This window comes from Hemitrygon akajei, chromosome 16 (assembly GCF_048418815.1).
Source record: "Hemitrygon akajei chromosome 16, sHemAka1.3, whole genome shotgun sequence".
Lineage (NCBI taxonomy): Eukaryota > Metazoa > Chordata > Chondrichthyes > Myliobatiformes > Dasyatidae > Hemitrygon > Hemitrygon akajei.
This window is the reverse complement of record NC_133139.1, coordinates 68,388,843-68,405,813: the sequence shown is the minus strand read 5'-3', so window position 1 is coordinate 68,405,813 and position 16,971 is coordinate 68,388,843. Positions and strand designations below refer to the sequence as shown.

Here is a 16,971-nt window from a genome sequence, read left to right as displayed (position 1 = left end):
AAAACTCGTGATGACTAAAGTTACATTTCCCTGCACAAAAATTAATGCTATGAGCTTCACCCTGCAATTTCAGAGGAGAAGCAAAAGTCAGGTGTATTGGTACTACAGTAGAGTAAAGGGAATTACAGAGGCATGAGACATGAGCTGGCCAAAGTTCATTGGAAGGGGACACTAGCAGGGATGATGGGAGAGAAGCAATGGCCAGAGTTTCTGGGAGCAATTCAGAAGGCACAGGAGAAATACATCCCAAAGAGGTAGTAGTATTTGAAGGGAAAGATGACACAACTGTGGCTGACAAGGGATATCAAAGCCAACATAAAAGCAAAAGAGAGGGCATAATATAGAGCAAAAATTAGTGGGAAGTTAGAGGATGGGACACGAACAGAAGGCAACTAAAAAGCCATAAGGAGTGAAAAGATGAAATATGAAGTTAAGCTTGCCAATAATATCAAAAATGACACCAAAAGCTTTTTCAGATATATCGTGAGTAAAAAAAAAAGGCGAGAGTAGACAATGGACCACTAAAAATGACGCTGGAGAGGTAGTAATGGGGGATAAGAAAATGGCGAATGAACTAAGTATTCTGCATCAGTCTTCACTGTGGAAAGCACTAGCAGTAAGCTGGATGTTCAAGATTGTCAGGGGACAGAAATGAGTACAGTTGCAATTACTAGGGAGAAGTTATTTAGGAAGTTGAAAGGTCTGTGGGTAGATAAGTCACCTGGATCAGATGGACTACATCTAGAGTTCTGAAAGAGGTAGTTGAAGAGATTATGGAGGCATTAGTAATAATCTTTCAAGAGTCACTAGATTCTGGCATGGTTCTGGAGGACTGGAATATTGCATATGTCACTCCACTTTTCAAGAAGGGAAGGAGACAGAAGAAAGGAAATTATAGGCCAGTTAGCCTGACTTCAATGGTGGGAAGATGTTGGAGTCAATTGTTAAGGCTGAGGTTTCAGGCACTTGGAGGCACATGATAAAATAGGTCAAAGTCAGTATGGTTTTCTTAAGGGAAAATCTTGCCTGACAAGTCTGTTAGAATTCTTTGAAGAAATAACAAGCAGTATAGATGATGGAGAATCAGTGACACTGCTTAGCAAGATAAGAGCCCATGGTATTACAAGAAAGATACTATCAGGGATAGATCATTGGCTGATTGGTAGGAGACAAAGACTGGGAATGAAGGAAGCCTTTTTCTGGCCGGCTGCCGGTGACTAGTGGTGTTCCACAAGGGTCAGTATTGGAACTGTTTCTCTTTACCCTGTATGCCAATGATTTGTATGATAGAACCTATGGCTTTGTTGCCAAGTCTGCAGACAATAGGTGGAGGGGCATGTAGTGATGAGGAAGCAGGAAAGTTGCAGATGGACCTAGACAAATTGCAAAGATGGGCAAAGAAGAGGCAAATGGAATAAAGTGCTGGGAAGTGTTTCCTGTACCAGGGGAGTCTAGGACCATAGGCCACAACCTCTGACTAGACAGACGTGCAGTTAGAATGGAGATGAGGAGGAATTTCTTTAGCCACAGGATGGTGCATCTGTGGAATTCTTTGCCACAAGCATCTGTGAAAACCAAGCCTTTGGTGTATCTAAGGTGGAGGACAATAGATTCTTGATAAGTCAGGGTGTGAGAGGTTATGGCGAGAAAGCAGGAGAATCGGGTTGAGACAGAAATGGATCAGCCATGATCAAATTCTGCTCCAATGTCTTATAAATAAAATTATAACCAACTATTGCAAGCATGAGTCATGAGGTCTAAACTTAATTTCTGTGCACAAAAATTAAATGCGAAATGCAAAACACAAAAGTATGCATCACACTGAAAGCTTGCAGATTTGGAGGGGAAGGGGCTGCAGGTGGTGATCTTGTGAAACCCAGCAGCAGGGAGAAAGTGTATTGATGGAATTTAATGTGCAGGACATGAGATTTTCACATCCTTACCCAGAATGTCAACTCTTCCAACATTGTTGAGACAGTCTGCCACTGATTGGTCACTGCAAACATCCAGCTGCTGGATGTGCAACGTCTCATTCAGTCTCTCTCCAGCAGCCTCTTCCAGTTTTCCTTTACGACCTAAATTTCGCATCGTCGCAATAACTGTTTTGGAGGAAAGAAACAACAGAATCGCTTAGTATTGTATTCTGTGTAACTGTGGCAGTTTCACACCAGAAATCCAACTGGTCCCAAACCAAACATTTTGAAACAGAGTCATGCAACACAGTAAAAGGCCCTTCAGCCCAACTTGTCCATGCCAGACAGGTTGCCTACCTCAACTAATCCCAATTCAACAACATCCCTTTAAACCTTTTACATCAACGCACCTGTCCAAATGACTTTTAAACATTGTAATTGTACCCACCTGTACATCTTCTTCCAGCAGCTCATTCCATATAATCTCCACCCTCTGTGTGGGGAAAAACTAGCCCCCCCCTCCATGTCCCCTTTAAGTCCTTCCCCTTCACCTTAAACCTATTCCATTGAGGTTTTTGGCTTCACTGGGAAAAGACTGCAACTATTCATCTGACTATTTCCCTCATACCTCAATAAATGTCACCACTCAGCCTCCTCTGTTCCAGGGGAAAATGCCCCAGTCTATTTAGTCTCTTCTTATACCAGTCATATCATGAAGAATCACACCCACCCTGCTGATAGACTGTTTATCCCACTTCCATCAGGGAAGAGGCCACCTACATAGCATTCAATCTAGGAACACTAGAAAAATCAATTACTTCCCCTAAGCCGTCAGGCTGATTAACACCTCCACCCATTAGAATCAGAATCAGGCTTAACATCACTGGTTTATGTTGTGAAATTTGATGTTTGCAACAGCACTACAGTGCAAAACATAAAAAACTATATGTTACAATAAGAAATATATACATAAAACATTAAATTAAATAAACAGTGCAAAAAGGGAGAAAAAATAGTGAGGTGGTTTGCATGGGTTGGTTCACTGCCTTTTCAGACAGCGGAGGGGAAGAAGCTGTTCCTAAAATACTGAGTGCATGTCTTCAGACTCCTGTACTTCCTCCCTGATAGTAGCAGTGAGAAGAGAGCCTATCCTGGGTGATGGGGGTCCTTAATGATGGCTGCCACCTTTTTGAGGCATTGCCATTTGAAGATATTCTCGATGCTGGCAATACCCATGATGGAGCTGGCTGAGTTTACAACCTTCTGCAGCTCTTTCCAATCCAATGCAATGGCCCCTCCATACCAGATGGTGACGCAACCAGTTAGAATGCTCTCCATACTTCTGTAGAAATTTGCAAGTCTTTGGCGTCATACTAAGTATCCTCAAACTCCTAATATAGTCAACATGTACAAACAAGCTGGAGGAACTCAGCAGGTCGGGCAGCATCCGTTGAAATAAGCAGTCAACATTTCAGGCCGAGACCCTTCGTCAGGACTGAAGGAGAAGGGGGCAGGGGCCCTATAAAGAAGGTGCCAGGTGAAAAACCAATCAGAGGAAAGATCAAGGGGTGGGGGAGGGGATAGGCAGGAGAGATGAAGAATTCCCTCCCTCTCCCTTCCCCCATCCCACTTTCACTCTGCGTCCTCTTCCAGGTGCCTATCACCTCTCTCATGATTCTGCCTTCTTCTACTACCCATAGTGCTTTCCCCTTACATTCCTTCTTCACCAGGTGTACCATCGGGGCCTGACGCCTTCTGAGGGCTCACCCTCTTGAAAGATGTTTTGACGTCGGCCTCCAAGACAGAGGTCACAGAATCACCAGATGTTGCATGGATTCGCACAGGTGTTCTTTTATTCTCCCTTTCAAAGCTGCATAAAAGCCATTGAGCTCATCTGGGAGTTCATGATGTTAGGTTTTGCATCGTAAGATGTAATGGTCTGCAAACCCTGCCAGAGTTGACTTGCATCATATTCCATCTCCAACATCAATCGGAATTGTTTCTTCACTCTTAAAATAGCCTTCTGTAGGTTATCCTTGGACCTCTTGTATAGCTTTGAATCACTAATCTTGAACACTACGGATCTAGCCCTCAACAGACTGCAAATTTCCTGGTTTATCCATGGATTTTGGTTTGGGTATGTCCAGTATTTTCTCGAAGGCACACTCTCATCCACACAGGTCTTGATGAAGTCGGTGACAACTGTGAAATATTCATTCAAATTGGAAGATGAATCCCTGAGTATTGCCCAGTCCACCGATTCAAAGCAGTCATGAAAGCACTCTGTGCCTGTACACTGGGGAGTATAAATACAGCCAGATGATCGTACTTACCAAAGTGTGGGCATAGGATGACATGGTTAAAGTTCTTGATAGTGGTGTAGCAGTGGTCAAGTGTGTTCTCTGTTTCCACATTGGTGATATTTGGTGAGAGACTTCTTCAAGCTGGCCTGGCTGAAATAGCCCGCAATGATCAGGAAGGCATCAGGCTGTGGGTTTTCATGACCTCGGATCATGGTGCTCTGCTCCTCCTCCAGTGCTTGTCTGACGTTGGCCGGGGTGGAATGTACACCACTACCAGGATAATGATGGAAAACTCTCTCGGCAGTTAAAATGGACAAGACTTGACTGTTAAATGCTCCAGGTCGGATGAGCAGGATTGAGACAGAACTGCCACGTCGCTGTGCCACGGATAATTAATCATGAAGCACACTCTGCATCCTCTACTGTTTAAAGAGACTCTGCCCTCCTGTCGAATGGTGAAGCCCTCACGCTGGAGCTGAGCATTAACCCACTACATCCACATCAGTCACCCCCCCCCCCACAGCTCCTCAGAACCCTTCATTCCCCCCTCCCCAGCACTGTCACTTCACTCTTACACAATTATAAAATTGCTTTTACATTTATTTTGTTATGCTTATTGTGTTTTTGTGCTGCATCAGATCCATGGTAACAATTACTTCATTCTTCTTTACACTTGTGCACTTAACAATGACAATAAACAATCTTTTAATCTTAAATACCCCAAGCACTCCAGTCCTAATAACATAATTAGAATTTTCCTTTCCAGCTTAATAACATCCCACCTACATCTGGGTGATCAGAACTGTGCACAATATTCCAAATGTGGTCTCACCAACCTCTACCTTTCTTCTCAACCCCCTCCACCTGCAGACTAACCTGTTCCCACTGACCCCTACACAGTTTAATTCCTCCCATTGCACTTATAAACCTCCCATTGAGAAAAATGGTGCTCCATCAGTTTAGGTGTGACTTGTCCCTCTTAGATCATATGATATAGGAGCAGAATTAGGCCATTTGGCCCATTGAGTCTGCTTTTCATCATGGCTGATCCATTTTGATGAATCAGCCCCAATCTCCTGCCTCACCTCCCCCCCCCCCCCATATTCTTTCATGCCCTGACCAATCAAGAATCTATCAACCTCTGCCTTAAATCTACATAAAGACTTGGCCTCCACAGCTGCCTGTAGCAAATAATCCACAGATTCATCACTCTCTGGCTAAAGAAATTCCTCCGCATCTGTTCTAAATTGACACCCCTCTATTTTGACGCTGTGTCCTCTGGTCTTAGACACTCCCACAATAGCAAACATCCTTTCCACATCCATTCTATCAAGGCCTTTCACCATTCGATACATTTCAATTAGATCATTCCTCATTCCTCTAAATTCCAGTGAATACTGTCGTGGTTTCTTGAAATAATCAGGAGACGCAGAAGATACTTCGAGAAACTTAAGCCTTTATTTGCAAACAAAAGCTGAGACAATTAATGAACATGTCACTAATTGCTTCCCAAGCCTGGTTCACAGTATTCTTTATAGTAATTTCTTATCTTAGTTTCATTAGCATACCCCGTCTCCTATCTCAGTTACATTAGCATACCCCGTCTCCTATCTCAGTTACATTAGCATACCCTCGTCTCCTATCTCAGTTTCATTAGCATACCCCGTCTCCTATCTCAGTTACATTAGCATACCCCGTCTCCTATCTCAGTTACATCAGCATACCCCGTCTCCTATCTCAGTTACATCAGCATACCCCGTCTCCTATCTCAGTTACATCAGCATACCCCGTCTCCTATCTCAGTTACATCAGCATACCCCGTCTCCTATCTCAGTTACATCAGCATACCCCGTCTCCTATCTCAGTTACATCAGCATACCCCGTCTCCTATCTCAGTTACATCAGCATACCCCGTCTCCTATCTCAGTTACATCAGCATACCCCGTCTCCTATCTCAGTTACATCAGCATACCCCGTCTCCTATCTCAGTTACATCAGCATACCCTCGTCTCCTATCTCAGTTACATCAGCATACCCCGTCTCCTATCTCAGTTACATCAGCATACCCCGTCTCCTATCTCAGTTACATTAGCATACCCCGTCTCCTATCTCAGTTACATTAGCATACCCCGTCTCCTATCTCAGTTACATTAGCACACCCTCGTCTCCTATCTCAGTTACATTAGCACACCCCGTCTCCTATCTCAGTTACATTAGCACACCCCGTCTCCTATCTCAGTTACATTAGCACACCCCGTCTCCTATCTCAGTTACATTAGCTTACCCCGTCTCCTATCTCAGTTACATTAGCATACCCCGTCTCCTATCTCAGTTACATTAGCATACCCTCGTCTCCTATCTCAGTTACATTAGCATACCCCGTCTCCTATCTCAGTTACATTAGCATACCCCGTCTCCTATCTCAGTTACATTAGCATACCCCGTCTCCTATCTCAGTTACATTAGCATACCCCGTCTCCTATCTCAGTTACATTAGCATACCCCGTCTCCTATCTCAGTTACATTAGCATACCCTCGTCTCCTATCTCAGTTACATTAGCATACCCCGTCTCCTATCTCAGTTACATCAGCATACCCCGTCTCCTATCTCAGTTACATCAGCATACCCCGTCTCCTATCTCAGTTACATCAGCATACCCCGTCTCCTATCTCAGTTACATCAGCATACCCCGTCTCCTATCTCAGTTACATCAGCATACCCCGTCTCCTATCTCAGTTACATCAGCATACCCCGTCTCCTATCTCAGTTACATCAGCATACCCCGTCTCCTATCTCAGTTACATCAGCATACCCCGTCTCCTATCTCAGTTTCATCAGCATACCCCGTCTCCTATCTCAGTTACATCAGCATACCCCGTCTCCTATCTCAGTTACATCAGCATACCCCGTCTCCTATCTCAGTTACATCAGCATACCCCGTCTCCTATCTCAGTTACATCAGCATACCCCGTCTCCTATCTCAGTTTCATCAGCATACCCCGTCTCCTATCTCAGTTTCATCAGCATACCCCGTCTCCTATCTCAGTTTCATCAGCATACCCCGTCTCCTATCTCAGTTACATCAGCATACCCCGTCTCCTATCTCAGTTACATCAGCATACCCCGTCTCCTATCTCAGTTACATTAGCATACCCCGTCTCCTATCTCAGTTACATCAGCATACCCCGTCTCCTATCTCAGTTACATCAGCATACCCCGTCTCCTATCTCAGTTACATCAGCATACCCCGTCTCCTATCTCAGTTACATCAGCATACCCCGTCTCCTATCTCAGTTACATCAGCATACCCCGTCTCCTATCTCAGTTACATCAGCATACCCCGTCTCCTATCTCAGTTACATCAGCATACCCCGTCTCCTATCTCAGTTACATCAGCATACCCCGTCTCCTATCTCAGTTACATCAGCATACCCCGTCTCCTATCTCAGTTACATCAGCATACCCCGTCTCCTATCTCAGTTACATCAGCATACCCCGTCTCCTATCTCAGTTACATCAGCATACCCCGTCTCCTATCTCAGTTACATCAGCATACCCCGTCTCCTATCTCAGTTACATCAGCATACCCCGTCTCCTATCTCAGTTACATCAGCATACCCCGTCTCCTATCTCAGTTACATCAGCATACCCCGTCTCCTATCTCAGTTACATCAGCATACCCCGTCTCCTATCTCATACCCTATCCGATTGCAACGCTTATCACCAGCACATTAGCTTCTCGATTCGCCACCAGTATTTCTGCTCAGTGTTACACCATCACACCACTCCATAGCCCATACTTGCTCTAGTCTACTCCCTGGAACACGTGTCCCCCTTTCCGGCCTTGACTGGTCCCCATACCATCACACCACTCCATAGCCCATACTTGCTCTAGTCTACTCCCTGGAACACGTGTTCCCCTTCCCGGCCTTGACTGGTCCCCATACCATCACTTCACTCCACGATCCCCTCTACCACCGTTATCTCTACAAGCTTACTTTCACTGTTAGCTACATTCTCAAGGCACTGATGTGTTCAATAGTACAGAGACAATACAGAGATTACATTCTGGCTAATAAGTTGGATACATATCAAATAGCAAACACAAGGCTGGCCACATAGTTCTGGCCACACAGCAAATGATGCAACTTTATTCTCCAATAATACAAGCTCAGAGCCATCAAACGCCCTTCATGTGACAAGCCGTTCAATCTTGGAATTACTTTCATGAACCTCCTTTGAACCCTTTCCAGTTTCAGCACATCCTTTCCAAGATAAGGGGCCCAAAACTGCTCACAATACTCCAAGTGAGGCCTCACCAGTGCTCTTGTGCGCATGCCACCTGCTCTAGAAGGGAGCCCAATTACCCATTTGAAGCTCTCCTTGCTGCATCAGCTCCTTAGCCACGCACTTACCTGTACTGCCTTCCCATATCTTGCTCCGCTGCCATGTGGCGAGAGTAATTCTGAGATTACAATCCTAGAGGTCCCACTTTTTAACTAGCTCCTTAAATCTCTTTGCATGATCCCATCTCCCTTCCTGTCCATGTCATTGGTACCAACATAGACTAAGACCTCTGGCTGCTCCTCCTCTCTCAGAATGCCCTGTGCCCATTCAGAGACATCCTTGACCATGGCACCCAGACAGCCTTGCAACCATTTTAATGAAATGTCAGTACGTACTGTACAAAATCACAAGGGGTTTAAACAGGAAGGAGCAAAGAGGTTTGAGTAGCGTAGGGTGCCAAAACTGTGAAACACTTATTTCTTATTCTGTACAAAAGACATGGAGAATTTCTTTCTTGAAATACTATAATGGTAAATCCATTACCTGAGTGTTGGGGAATCAAGAACTCGATGACATACACTTAGGATGAGAGGGGAAAAGTTTAACAGGAAACAGAGCAACCTTTTCACCTTCAAGGTGGTCATTATATGGAAAGAGCTAGAGGTAGAAATGGTTGAGATAGACTCCTTAAATACATTTAAAAAGCACTCAAAACCATACGACATTGGAGCGGAATTAGGCTATTCTGCCCATTGAGTCTCCTCCACCATTTCATCATGGCTGATCCATTTCCCTCTCAACCCCAATGTCCTGCCTTCTCCCCATAAACTACCATGCTCTAACTAATCAAGAACCTATTAACCTCCGCCTTCAATGCACCCAGTGACCCAGTCTCCATAGCTGTCTGTGACAACAAATTCCACAGATTCACCACCCCCTGACTAAAGAAATTCCTCGTCTCTGTTATAAATGGACGTCCTTTTATTTTGAGGCTATGCCCTCTGCTCCCACCAAAGGAAACATCTTCCTCACTTCCACTCAATCTAGGTCTTTCAACATTCAATAGGTTTCAATGAGATCCACCGCAACCCCTCACACACACACACACACACCTATTCTTCTAAATTCCAGTGTGTACAAACCCAGAGCCTTCAATCACTGGTCACGATAACCCTATCATTCTTGGAATCATTCTCGTGAACATCCTCTGAACCCTACTCAATGCTATCAGATCCTTTCTTAAATAAGGGGTCCAAAACTGCTCACAATACACCAAGTGAGACATCACCAATGCCTTTTACACACTCAGCATTACATCCTTGCTTTAATATTCTAATCCTCTTGAAATGAATGCTATCATTGCATTTGTCTCCCTCACCCCCAATTCAACCTGCAAATTAACCTTCAGGGAATTCTGCATAAGGACTCCCAAATCCCTTTTCACCTCGGATTTTTGAATTTTCTCCCCATTTAGAAAAAAAGTCAATGCTTTTATTCTTTCTACCAAAGTGCAAGACCAGATACTTCCCAACACTGTATTTAGTAATATTTACATCAATTGCTGTCAATTCTAAGTGGATATTTTATACAAGGACATATTGTATATTGTACTGCAAAATTACATCTTAGTCTGTTGAAGTTATATACAAAAGCCAGACTGAATCTTCAACAACTTGCATCTTTGTGCATCTAAATTATGGGCCAAACATTACAAGTGCTTAGCCAATATTTAATTTACTCAAGGTGAACAGTTGATATCTGTTAAATATGAAAACTTACAACTAGCTTGAAACAATCACTTTATCCATACAGTGCAAAACACGAGATCTTTTAATATAAATTTTGCTTTAATATTAATTTTTGTCTTCTTCATTAGCATGTCAGTAGAAAAGAGCAAATTTTAAATTTCCAAACATTCGATTTCCAAAAATTAAGTGCTGCAGAGAAGTTTTTGAATTTTGCATTAAGTATGACCACTTTTCAAATAAAAACTTGATACCTTTGTAAGTATATTGCCCAGTACATGATTAAACAAAGATAACAAGCAGGTGCTAATGATTAATGAGCTGAATGAGCAGTTAAGGGCAGTGCCTTTAAGGGTCACCGCCGTGGCCGGAAGCCTGGCGGGAGAACAGGGATCCCAGTCTGGCTGAACTGCAGAGGGATGAGGCCTCCTCCGCCCAGCATCTTGTAGGCGAACGTGCAGTCGCTAGAAAATAAAATTGACGATCTCAGGGCAAGGTTGCTGCATCAGAGGCAGATCTCAATTGTTTACTGTACCAAGACTTGGCTATCTGTGGACAGACAGGAAGGATTTACAATTTCAGGGTGGATCAGACTGTGAACTCGGGTAAGGAAGAGGGTGGCAGCATCAATTACCTTTGGTGTACCAACATGGCAGTTATATCAAACTCATGTTCCCCTGACTTGGAACACCTATCTGATTGCAGTTTATATACCACCAGTGGCCGGCTATAAGAAAGCACTTGCGACACTGCACGATATCGTCTGTAGACAAGAAACAACCAATCACAACACATTTCAAATTGGAGTCACTGTCTTCAACCAGGCCTGTTTGAAGAAAACCCTGCCCGGTTATCACCAGCATATAACCTGTAGCACCAGAGGTCCCAACATACTAAACCACTGGTACACTACGATCAGGAATGCCTATCGGTCCTTCCCGAGGCCGCATTTTGTCAAATCGGACCACTTGGCTGTCCTCCCACTACCTACATACAGATAGAGCCTAAAGAGCAAGGTTCAAGCGATCAAGACGACTAAGAGGTGGTTGCACGAGGCAGAGGAACAGTTACAGGATTGCCTTGAGTCAGTGGACTGGACGTGTTCAAGCACTCCTCTGAGGATCTGCATGACTACACCAGGACTGTAGCAGACTTCATTAAAACTGCTGTGGATGACTGTTTCCCCATGAAATTGTTCAGAGTTTCCCCCAATCAGAAGCCCTGAATGAACCATGAAATCCGAAATTTGCTGAGGGCCAGGTCAGAGGCATTCAAGTCTGGAAATCAACAATGCTACAAGAGTTGCAGGTATGATCTTTGGAAGCCACCTCACGGGTGAAGTAGATATTCTGTACTATACCAGAATTGGCAAGGGATGCTCAACACCTGTGGCAGGATGTGGAGTGGTTCATTTTGGTAGGTCAAATATGATGGCAGAATATAGTATTAATGATAAGACTCTTGGCAGTGTGGAGGATCAGAGGGATCTTGGAGTCCAAGTCCATAGGACACTAAAAGCTGCTACGCAGGTTGACTCTGTGGTTAAGAAGGCATACGGTGTATTGGCCTTCATCAACCATGGGATTGAGTTTAGGAGCTGAGATGTTCCAGCTGTATAGGACCCTGGTCAGACCCCACTTGGAGTACTGTGCTCAGTTCTGGTCGCCTCACTACAGGAGGGATGTGGGAGCCAAAGAAAGGGTGCAGATGAGATTTACAAGGATGTTGCCTGGATTGGGGAGCATGCCTTATGAAAACAGGTTGAGTGAACTTGGCCTTTTCTCCTTGGAGTGACGGAAGATGAGAGGTGACCCGACAAAGGTGTATAAGATGATAGAGGCATTGATCATGTGGATAGTCAGAGGTTTTTTGTCCCAGGGCTGAAATGGCTAGCACAAGAGGGCACAGTTTTAAGGTGCTTGTTAGTAGGTACAGAGGAGATGTCAGGGGTAAGTTTTTTTGTTTGTTTGTTTGTTTTTTTTTATAAACGCAGAGAGTGGTGAGTGCGTGGAATGGGCTGCCGGCAACAGTGGTGGAGGCAGATACAATAGGGTCTTTTAAGAGACTCCTGGATAGGTACATGGAGCTTAGAAAACTAGAGGGCTATGGGTAACCTGAGGTAATTTCTAAGGCAAGGACATGTTTGGCCCAGCCTTGTTGGCCGAGATTCCTGTATTGTGCTGTAGGTTTTCTATGTTTCTATGAATGCCATAACCTCTTATAAAGCTAAATCAAGTGTCATAGTAGACAGCAAAGCTTTGCTTCCAGATGAACCCAGTGCTCACTTTGACTGTCAGAACATGGAGAAACCAGCGCACACCTTTGGGTCTTAGTATCTGAAGATGACATGCAGGCTGCCTTCAAAAGGGTGAACCCAAGGAAAGCATCTGGTCCGGACGGGGTACCTGTCCAAGTGCTGAAGACCTGTGCGGATATATTCAGGGATATCTTCAGCCTCTCGCTTTGGCAGTGTGTGGTTCCCAACTGTTTCAAGCAGGCTTCAATCATACCAGTGCTCGAGAAGAGCGTGGTAACCTGCCTCAAGGACCATCACCCAGTTGCACTTGCATCCACAGTCACGCAGTGTTTTGAGAGGCTAGTGATGAAACACATCAACTCTTGTCTGAGTGATGATGTGGATCTGCCTACCAGAGTAATAGGTCCACAGCAGATGTCATCCCATTGGCCCTTTACACCCCTGGAACATCTGGACAGCAAAGATGCATACAAATGGACGCTCCTTATCAATTACAGCTCAGCATTTAATACCATCATCCCCTCAAAACTAATCAGTAAGCTCCAAGATCTGGACTTCAAAACTTCAAAACCTCCTTGTACAACTGGATCCTGGATTTCCTCATTTGCCCAGTCAGTTTGGATTGGCAAAAACATCTCCTCCGCAATCTCCACCAGCACAGGTGCACCAAACTCTCCTTAGGCACTGGTATGATCGAAGCCTGCTCTACTCACTTTGTACCTATGAACAGCTCCAACACTATATTTGACTTGACTGATAACACCACTGTTGTGGGCCGTATCAAAGGGGGTGATGAATCAGCACACAGAAGGAAGATTGAAAATTTGGCTGAGTGGTGTCAGAACAACAACATCTCACTCAATGTCAGCAAGACCAAGGAACTGATTGTAGACTTCAGGAGTAGGAAATCAGAGGTCCATGAGCCAGTCCTCATTAGAGGATCAGAGGTGGAGAGGGGCAGTAACTTTAAATTCCTGAATGTTACTACATTAGAGGGCCTGTCCTGGACCCATCATATAAATGTAATTGCAAAGAAAGCACGACAGTGCCTCTACTTCCTCAGGAGTCTGCAGAGATGCAGCATGACATCAAAAACATTGACAAACTTCTGTAGAGGTAGAGTGGAGAGTATTGACTGGCTGCATCAAGGCCTGGTAAGGAAATACCAATGCCCTTGAATGGAAAATCCTACAAAAGGTAGTGGATTCAGACCTGTACATCACAGGTAAAGCCTTCCCAATCACTGAGCACGTCTACATGAAATGCTGTTGTAGGAAAGCAGCATTTGTCATCAAAGATCCTCACCACACAGGCCATGCCCTTTTCTCACTGCTGCCATCAGGTAGGTGGTACAAGTGCCTCAGGACTCACACCACCAGGTTCACGAACAGTTACTACCCCTCAACCATCAGGCTCACGAACAGATACTACCCCTCAACCATCAGGCTCACGAACAGTTACTACCCCTCAACCATCAGGCTCACAAACAGTTACTACCCCTCAACCATCAGGCTCACGAACAGTTACTACCCCTCAACCATCAGGCTCACGAACAGTTACTACCCCTCAACCATCAGGCTCATTAACAGTTACTACCCCTCAATCATCAGGCTCACGAACAGTTACTACCCCTCAACCATCAGGCTCACGAACAGTTACTACCCCTCAACCATCGGGCTCACGAACAGTTACTACCCCTCAACCATCGGGCTCACGAACAGTTACTACCCCTCAATCATCGGGCTCACGAACAGTTACTACCCCTCAACCATCAGGCTCACGAACAGTTACTACCCCTCAATCATCAGGCTCACGAACAGTTACTACCCCTCAATCATCGGGCTCACGAACAGTTACTACCCCTCAATCATCGGGCTCACGAACAGTTACTACCCCTCAACCATCAGGCTCACGAACAGTTACTACCCCTCAATCATCAGGCTCACGAACAGTTACTACCCCTCAATCATCAGGCTCACGAATAGTTACTACCCCTCAACCATCAGGCTTATTAACAGTTACGACCCCTCAACCATCAGGCTCATGTACAAGAGGATAACTACACTCATCTATTGATATGTTCTCATAACCAATGATCCTCACTTTAAGGACTTTTCATCTTGTTATTTCCATGCTCTCATTATTTATTGCTATTCACATTTGCACAGTTTGCTGTCTTCTATGCTCTGCTTGATCTTTCATTGATCTTGTTATAGTTACTATTCTATAGATTTGCTGAGTATTCCCACAGGAAAAATCAGGAAAGAATCTCACGGCTGTATGTGGTATCATATATGTACTCTGATAATAAGATATTCTTTGAACTTTGAATGAACTAAACTGATTATCTGAAACAGAACCAGGTGTAGAAGAAATCAAACTGGGCCAAGTACAACCAAACTAAAAGGTGAGGTTGCGGCAGATGTGACAATTTAACCTTCAAATCATCAGTTCTTACACATGGTGACAGTGAGCACAGCAACAAGACTCAAGGTGGTCACCAGCAAGGTCTCTCCAAGCAGAAATTCCATAGCAGCCAGGACTTTCAAGCTGTTCTGTCGAAGCTCTTCTGAAGAAGCACAAAGAAATGGGCAAGGCTGAGAGCCAAAAACAGAGTGATCAGCCACAGAAACTGAGTGCAGCAGATGAAAGATACAAAGTTACATCCCTTCTAAATTGGGAGAAGTCCAGAACTGCGATCAGCTCTGAACTCACCGAAACCCAAATACACCCCTTTACGGGCCAAAGTCTTACCAGAAGTAGTGTTCATGGAAGAGATCCTATCAATGTGGAAACAAAGTCAAGAGACACACAGACTGGGGTTCTGAACAATGGCAGCAAGTGCTCTGGACTGATGAGTCAAAATGTGAAGTTTTTGGCTCAAACAGGAGGCAGTTTGTCCGTAGAAGAGCTGGAGAATGCTACGTGGATGAGTGTCTGCAGCCAACAGTGAAGCACCTGAGGTTTTCTTCAGGTTTGAGGCTGCATTTCTGCAAAAGCAGTGGGTGGTGTCATCAGAATTAATGCAATCCTCAATGCTGAGAAATACAAGCAGATCCTCGTCCATCAGGGAGGCATCTGGTCAGTCGCAACTTCATTCTGCAGCAGAACAATGACCCCAAACACATGGCCAAGGTCTTAAAGAGTTATCTTCAGTAAAAAGAACAAGCAGTTCTACAAAAGATGGTATGGCCTCCACAGAGCCCTGATCTCAACTTCATTGATGCTGTCGGAGATTACCTGGGGAGACAGACGCAAGTAAAACTGCCTAAAGTCTGAAGAATTGTGGCAAGTTCTCCAAGATGCTTGGAACAATCTACCAACCAATTTTCTTAGAAAACTACATGACCGTGTATCTATGAGAATTGATGCAGTTTTAAAGGCAAAGGGTGGTCATGCCAAATATTAAGTTTAGTTTTTAAGTTCACTGCTCTTTATAGTAAATTTTTTGTTATTTAGGTTTTCATTTCATTTTTGAAGGCATCTTCGCATTACAGATTTTTTGCATGTGCTTGAGACTTTACACAATACTGTAGATACAAGATTATTTTTTTCTGTAATAAACAGGATATCCCTGGTCAGTTTCCCAGAAAAATCAGGCAGATGTCAGTGTCGTAATAATAATGGAAGGAGGCATAATTCTATGGTGATATCTGAACCCACAGTACTGTATATCAACTTACAAATACGTACACCTAGCTACATAAGAGGAAATGTTCAAAATAATGTCCAAGACAATCACATGGCATCCAAACATATGCAAAAACAGAAAAAGTATCCATTTTCATCCTAAATTCATTTGTGTGCATAATCCTTCCAAACCTAGCAAAGGTGTTTCATAAATAAATAGTTGAACCAATAGTCATTTTTACTGCTGAGTCATTTGTCTATGTTAGCTCGAACTGGTCCACAAGAATAAATGGATAGATGTACTCAGATGGGTTGGATATTTTTTGTTCTCCTTTTGTAATGAATGACCCAATCTCAACTGAGTTTTTTACACACACACACACACACACCCCCCCCCCCCCCCCACTTGTGTGAGCACAAGTGCCTGAACATATGGCTAGTGGTAGTGATAGAGGGTGATGTATTTGGGACATTTAAGACACTCCAAGGTAGGCATACAGATGAAAGAAAAATGGAGGAATATGGGCTAAGTAGGAGGAAGAGTTAGATTGATTAAGGCGTATGTTTATTTAGGTTGGCACAACGCAATAGGCCAAATGGCCCATACTGTGCTGCACTGTTCTAAATTCTATGTAATAGTGTCACTAGTTTGTTCTCCTTAGGAACTTCGTCTTTTCATTCTCAATGGTATTGCTTCCACTCACTTCAAGCCATCTAGCCCACATTCCCTTCTTTTAACAAAAACTCAATTAGTCTCACTCAAGACTTATCCATAGTCTGGAAATTTCCACCGTACCATACAAAAGAAAAAATAACCTCAAATATTCAAATACTT

At 44.0% G+C, this 16,971-nt stretch overlaps 1 protein-coding gene across 3 annotated transcripts in view; it reads right to left on the bottom strand.

Moving 5' to 3' along the window:
* rdh8a (retinol dehydrogenase 8a) overlaps positions 1-16,971 on the bottom strand; it is a 96,365-nt gene that overhangs the window by 66,761 nt on the left and 12,633 nt on the right. For all 3 annotated transcript variants that reach the window (XM_073069106.1, XM_073069104.1, XM_073069105.1), the window contains exon 3: positions 1,944-2,099. In XM_073069106.1, coding sequence (XP_072925207.1) covers positions 1,944-2,099 — 156 coding nt within the window. The remainder of the gene's footprint in view (positions 1-1,943; positions 2,100-16,971) is intronic.